General features: G+C 41.4%; 1 protein-coding gene across 3 annotated transcripts in view; it reads left to right on the forward strand.

Annotated features, from left to right (window-relative positions):
* Positions 1–6551, forward strand: part of PDSS2 (decaprenyl diphosphate synthase subunit 2) — a 253400-nt gene extending 246849 nt beyond the window's left edge. For all 3 annotated transcript variants that reach the window (XM_081526868.1, XM_081526870.1, XM_081526869.1), the window contains one exon: positions 5728–6551. In XM_081526868.1, the coding sequence (XP_081382994.1) occupies positions 5728–5886 (159 nt within the window). In that variant the 3' untranslated portion in view covers positions 5887–6551. The remainder of the gene's footprint in view (positions 1–5727) is intronic.
* Positions 6552–7100: the final 549 nt, after the last annotated feature.

Below are 7100 nucleotides of genomic sequence, written 5' to 3' on the forward strand. Positions count from 1 at the left end.
GTGCTATAGGGTGGAAGAGCTCTGGATGTGCAGAAATGAAACCTCAGGCCATTTCTCAAATTTGCTGTTGACTCTTGTCCATGCCACTTAGCCTTTCTCATCCAGTATCTTCTGCAAAACGAGGTGAGAAGACAGTGCTTGGGGTTTCTTCTAGATCTCAGGTCTTCTGTTTTCATTGGACGGAAGGAGTTGCTGCCTCCTCACCTTCTAAAGCTACTGAGACCCTGTGGCAGGGGCTTGTCTTTAATTTTTAGAGGACTTTCAAACCAAATAGTTTTCAGAGGCATACAATGATTTCTTAAAATGGTCTCATAAAAGATACATTTATCACTGAAAAGTGATACCTTTTGATAAATACTAATAATAATGCACTTAATTTTAAGTACTATGCATTCTCTTCTCTCTGTGTTAATATCTTTAATGGATCCTCTAACAGGCAATTTGGACTTAATTTATTTCAGGTGATACAACTATTCAGTTGACTTAATTAGAGGTTTAATTAAATTATTGCCCTAAAGTGCTGTATCATGGAAATAAAAAGCAAAATGATAATTCACCTTTTTGTATTTTTTTAATTTATCCTACAGCGAAAGTGGTTTTCAGGTCATAAAGGCCAGAGTGGGCTTACGAGCATTTTAGCCACATCCTAATATGGAAAGTTGTATTTGTGCATCAGTTGGGAATTTGCCCAGTCAAAATGTAGGTGAAGGCAAAAGTGAAAAGAATTTTTTTTATTGTGGTCTTTTCTCTTGCAACTAAGATCCAACATCATGGGTCCAATCCCTCCGTGTTGCACTCAGCCCTCTCTAGTTCTGCAGCCCTATGACAAGCCTTCTAACAAGTGGTCCTGGGAGGCAGCAACTGTGTCTCTTTCTGTACCTCTAGCCCCTACTATATAGCTATGGCGTAGAGGTGCCCAATAAATGCTTGCTGAACTTAATTTGATCATCACGAAGACAACACTTTGCAAGTGTGGTTAAAACAGTATAAATCCAACATAATGATTTTAAAATATCATCACTCCAAATACATGCCCCAGTGAGTGAGGTACTCCCAAATCTGGTTAATCATTGAAGTGACCTAAGAAGTATTTTTTTAAGGCCTTACTGAATCCATCTCCAGGAATGAGGTCTAGGCATCTGTATGTTAAAGCTCCCTAGATGAATCATGATCAGCCAGGTTTAGGAACTCCAGCTTAATGTGTCTTGTATATTTTTGTATTTTTCTGTATTTGTATTTTTGTATTTTTTTGTATATTATTTTTGTATTATTTGTATTTTGTATATTTGTATTTTCTGTTTTTGTATTTTTCTGTATTTTCCAATATTGTATTTTTCTGGATGAACTCATAGCCTATTCTAATTTATAGTAAAAATGAATCTCAGTTATGCCCTATTAATTATATCTGAAGGATTTCCTTTGAACCAGTAGTTTATGTTCAATTGGTGGAAGTGTATACAGATGCCTATGAAGAATAATATTAATGCCTTCCATGAAGGATTAGATTACCAGTGAGTCCTGAAATGGGCATTTTACACATGGAAGCTATTGGATCCTTGGTATGCAAAGTCTTGTGAGCCAGCTCTGTGGAGAGCAGATTGGGGTATTAACTGGAAGTAGAATAGTCATTGGGAAAGAGAAATTAACTCTTTTTAGGGCATGAGTAACTTTTAGGGATATCCTCCTGGGTGCTTGTGTGTGTTCAGTTGCTCAGTTGTGTCTGACTCTTTGCGACCCTATGGACTGTAGCCCATCAGGCTCCTCTGTCCATGAGATTTCACAGGCAAGTATACTAGAGTGGGTTGCCATTTCCTACACCAGGGGATCTTCCTGACTTAGGGACTGAACCCACGTCTCCTGCATTGGCAGGCAGGTTCTGTACCACTGAGCCACCAGTGAAGTCCTCTTGGGTGCTGTTTTGCCCTAATCTGAATTACCCTTCATGGTAGGATTAAATGGGCTTCCCAGGTGGTGCTAGTAGTAAAGAACCCGCCCTGCCAATGCAGGAGGGCATAGTAACCTACTCAAGTATTCTTGCCTGGAGAATCCCATGGACAGAAGAGCATGGCAGGCTACAGTCCATGGGGTTGCAAAGAGCCTGACATGACTGAAGCAACTTGGCATGCACGCACGTAGGATTAAATACCATACCCCACCAGGCTCCTCTGTCCATAGAATTCTCCAGGCAAGAATACTATAGTGGGTTGCCATTTCTTTCTCTGGGGGATCTTTCCAACCCAGAGAGTGAGCCCAGGTCTCCTGCATTACAGGCAGATTCTTTACCATCTGAGCCACCAGGGAAGCCCATTAAATGCCATGTAAGTCAGCATCAAATATTCAGTGGAGCCTGACTGAATCAAGTTTATAGACTAAGCATAGCAATCAGAGAAATGCAGAATGTAGAACACTGTACAACATAGCTTGGTCCTTTCAAAATGGCAATATCGTAGGGGGAGGAAGAAGTTTAAAGTGTCATAACAAATGAATGCAGTGTGTGAACCAGGATTTATTACAGTTTGGGGATGGGGGTGGGCGTTGAAAGGCTAAAAAAGAAATTTTGGAGCCAGTTGGGAAAATTTACAGGTAGACTAGATATTACATAATATGAGAGTATTACTGTTAACTTTCCGAGCTCTGATAATAGAGGTCTGGCTGTGTAGGAAAATGTTCTTATCTTAGGAGATACTTCTCAAAACAAGGGTAAAGCATTCTACAGCTCATGGTGCATCCAAGTCATGTCCTGCCAGCTCAGAACCAGTTGTTAAATATTTAAGAATTTTGTGATTCTGCAACCCTTGGTAGCTTGAAATCCACCATGATGGGAGTATGCAAACCACACAATCTATAAGTAGGGCTTTTTTCTCCTCTAGAAAGTTAATTTCTCCTCTGGAGAGTAATTAAGCAGCTTACCACTGCTTACAGCTTACTTTCAAATGATTCAGAAAACACACATACAAGTAGATAGGACAAAAATAGCAAAGTATTAATGATTGTTGAGTCTAGGTAGATGATATGTATTCTGCTAGTCCAGGAGTCACAGACTTCCTGTAAAGGCCAAAGTGTAAATATTTTAGGCTTTGCAATTCATACGGTCTCCGTGGCAGCTGTTCAACCCTGCATCTCTGCCGTTACAGCACAGAAGCAACCATAGACAATACTTAAATGAATGGGCATGTTATGTTCCAGTAGAACTTAATTTATAAAAACAGGGAGGCCACATTTAGTCTGAAGCTCAGTTCAGTCTCTCAGTCATGTCCAACTCTTTGCAACCCCATGGACTGCAGCACGCCAGGCTTCCCTGTCCATCACCAACTCCTGGAGCATGCTCAAACTCATGTCCATCGAGTCAGTGATGCCATCTAACCATCTCATCCTCTGTTATCCCCTTCTCTTCCTGCCTTCAATCTTTTCCAGCATCAGGGTCTTTTCCAATGAGTCAGTTATTCGCATCAGGTGGCCAAAGTATTGGAGCTTCGGCATCAGTCCTTCTGATCTGAGCCTCTGGTCTGAGCCTTCTGATCTGTGCCTCTGGTCTGAGGCTATAGGTTGCCAACTCCTGTGCTAGTCTTTCAACTTTTCTGTACTATTAAAATATTCAGGGGACTTCCCTGGTGGTCCCATGGTTAAGATATCATGCTTCCACTGCAGGGGGCACAGCTTCAATCCCTGGTTAGGGAACAGATCCTGCATGCCATGCAGCACAGCCAAAAAATAGAAAAGAAAAATAAAAAAAAATTTGATAATAAATTTTTTTTAATAAAGTTCTTAGGTTGGTTTTCAGAGCGCACCACCCCCCCAACCCCAGTTCCCCTAACACCTACTAATGAAAATAAGAGGTATGTCCTTTCTTTTCCTTTTTGTTTTTTTAAATCTTTAAGCTGATCTGATCCAAGTTCAACTCCCTGTGAGGTTGTTATGCATCAAGCTAAAATAGACTTGATCTTCGTGGCTGGAGTAGCTTTCCTGGCTAAGGGCTTGAGAAGGAAGAAGAATTAAGTCATTCTGAATATCTGTAGTGTTTTAGACACTGTCAAGCGCTCTGTACTGTCTCATGTAGTACCCACCAGCAGTCCTACAAGTGAAGTGAGTGAAAGTCACTCAGTCGTGTCCAACTCTTTGTGACCCCATGGACTATACAGTCCATGGAACTCTCCAGGAACACTCCAGAATACTGGAGTGGTAGCCCTTCCCATCTCCAGGGCATCTTCCCAACCCAGGAATCGAACCCAGATCTCCTGCATTGCCGGTGGATTCTTTACCAACTGAGCTATCAGGGAAGACCTCTTCAGATGCAAGTAGGTTCCCTAAGTAATGATGAAACAGAGAAAGGGAAGAAACAGGGAAAGGGAAGAAATAGGCTGAGAAAGAGCTAGATAGATAAAGGACTTCCATGCCTCATGAAAGAGCTTGGACTTCTGTTTTTCTTAGAGCTCTTGGAAGGCAGTGGAAGGTTTTAAGCAAGATCACATTTGCATTTTATAAAGAGCTCCTTGGCAGCATGAAGGATGAAGTCCAGGGGGAAAGAGCTGGTAGTGGGAAGACTCTTCAGGAGGTGATTGCAAAAATAACCCAGTCGAGGGATGATGATAGCCTGAACTAATGTGGCAATGAGAGTAGACGATCATATGAGAGCTCTGTATGAGCTAGAATGACTGGGACTTAGTGAGTGTATCAGTCAAGATGGCCACAGACAACTTGACAGTCTTTTCAGACAACAGACATGTTTCTTGCCCACACGACGTTCTGCTCTGGTTGGAGAGGCTCCATGGTGCTCACTGTGGTCACTCTGGTCCAACCTGAGAAACTTCTCCAGTGAAACCAGTTGATGTACCAGAGGGAAAGCTCTGGCGGGACTCCCATGGATGGCTAAGTGCTACAGCCCAGAAGTGACACGTACCATTCACGTCTCATGGACTAGAACTTGTCAGTGGGCCTCATCAACCGAGGGGTGTGCAAAAAGTTCAGCCATGGGTGAGCCATGGTGCCTAAATAGATGAAGGAGGACTCCCAAGTATCTGGTTTAGGGAGTGAGGCAGACGTTAGATATTTTCACTGAGAAAGAAAAGATGGAATGGGGCAAGAAGTGGACCGGCCAAATCATTATAACTCTTCTTCAGCTCTCGAGTGTAACTATTGCATTGGTCCTTTCTGGTTGTCAAGGAGAGGGATTGGAAATCATCTCCATTTGTGAGCAAGAGTTGACCTTATGCTTTACAAAAGGCATTTTAATTCATTTGTCCCAGAGTCTTACAGCTTTAGTAATGTAGTGTTCAGATCTACTGTGTGTCTTTCTTGAATTTTCATGTGAACTATTGTGTCAACATACAGTGTAAAAATATTAGTTATTAATAGAATGTTAATGAAGTCTTCCTCACTGTAGAATATCAGGCTGCTGAATTCAAAATGCCAGAGATGTAAATGCCCTTCCACCTTCCTCACCTCCACCCTCTAGCAGGGCTCACTTCAAGCTATCACAGGGTGGCAGTTGGGGAGGAGGTGTAATTAGGCTGATTGGAGCCTATTGTTCTGCTCTGGAGGGCTGACACCTAGCAGCCTTAGGCAATGTTAGAGCCTCCAGATCATTGGGGAATGGTGTCCTCTTTAACCTCAAAAGCAGAAACAGTGTATCTGTTCTGTTTCTCCCCTTCTTTGTTTTCTAGCTCCCCTCCTCAGTTTAATTGTGGTACCTTAAAAACTGACTTTTACTGTGCATTTGTTTCTTAACAGTTGCGAGAAACAATCAAAGCTGGCAAAGGTGTGACTTCAGCTATTGACCTGTGTCGTTACCATGGAAACAAGGCACTGGAGGCCCTGGAGAGCTTTCCTCCCTCGGAGGCCAGAACTGCTTTAGAAAACATTGTGTTTGCTGTGACGAGATTTTCCTGACACCAAATTAAAAACACTGTTGTTCGTTGGCTGAAAAAATTGGGGAAGGAGGTGATCGGGAGAGCTTTCATGATGAAATATCTAAATGTGTTAATGACTTCAACAACATATACATTTTTTTTCTTCTTCTTTTTATCACACTGCTAAATGAATACTGCCTTCTTTTTGGAACTGCTACAAAAAAAATTAGAAGAAAAAAGGTCAAGCAGTTTTCAGTTGTCATGCCAGAAGCACACTTGAGGCTTCAGTAGCAGAAATAATTAATGAGATTCGCTCCTGTGACCTCAGCAAATGGACAGGAAATAAGTCCTTATTGATTGGACCTAGCCAGGGATGGCGCCAGGGCGGTGGCCTGTGGTTTTCCTTCTAGAGAGGACAGGGCAAGCTGGGAGCTGCAGGTGTCAAGAGAAACGCTATCAATGCTGCCCAGGGAGGACCGTCAAATGAAAACCCAGTGACCAATTTGTCATAATGGAGGGTAGTCTAATGATTAAGAAAAAAACATGCTTTGTCTTCTTGCAATTATGTCTTTGTATTTATAGATACAGTCTGGCTATACTTTTTGCTTCTTGGTTTTTGTAAGATTTGGGGGAGGGGGGTGGAAATTGTTGAAAAAATAATGCCAAATATTTGAAATAGGAGATTAAAATGTTGTCAAATATTAACTTGGTTATAGTAGAAATTGCCTGTTTTTCTTTCTGGACCAAATTTTTTTTCAAGTGCATTTCAAAGAACCAAACTTGTTTTTTTCTTTTAAGCTGAACAGGATGCTTTTTTCTTTTTTTTTAAGTAAATGTATGCATTTGTAATACTTTGATGTAAAGAATACCCTTAATTTTTACAAGCGTCAGATATATATAGTTGTTGTACTGGGGAATTCATTGGTGACTTTTGTTTGTTTGTTTGTTTTTAACCTCAGAATGTCAGATTTTGGTCTTGAACCACAGACTTCCAATTACAGAAAGAATATAAGCAGTCTCACAGGCCTGCAATCGGACACTGTCTCTATGTGGTTCATAGGAGATGATTTTTGCGGTTTGGATGCAGGCAATATGAGAACACCGTTGACAAGAAGGCTGAGTTTACATAAATGATCTAGGTTGAGGCTCAGCCACCTTTCTTCCTTATGTGGTGTAATTACAGCCCTATCTGGAGACATCGAACACAGCAAACAGATTTTATTACCTACTTCACTCAAACACTGTAAGTGAAGT

Source organism: Giraffa tippelskirchi, chromosome 9, assembly GCF_054371585.1.
Source record: "Giraffa tippelskirchi isolate mGirTip1 chromosome 9, T2T-mGirTip1v1.2.pri, whole genome shotgun sequence".
NCBI lineage: Eukaryota > Metazoa > Chordata > Mammalia > Artiodactyla > Giraffidae > Giraffa > Giraffa tippelskirchi.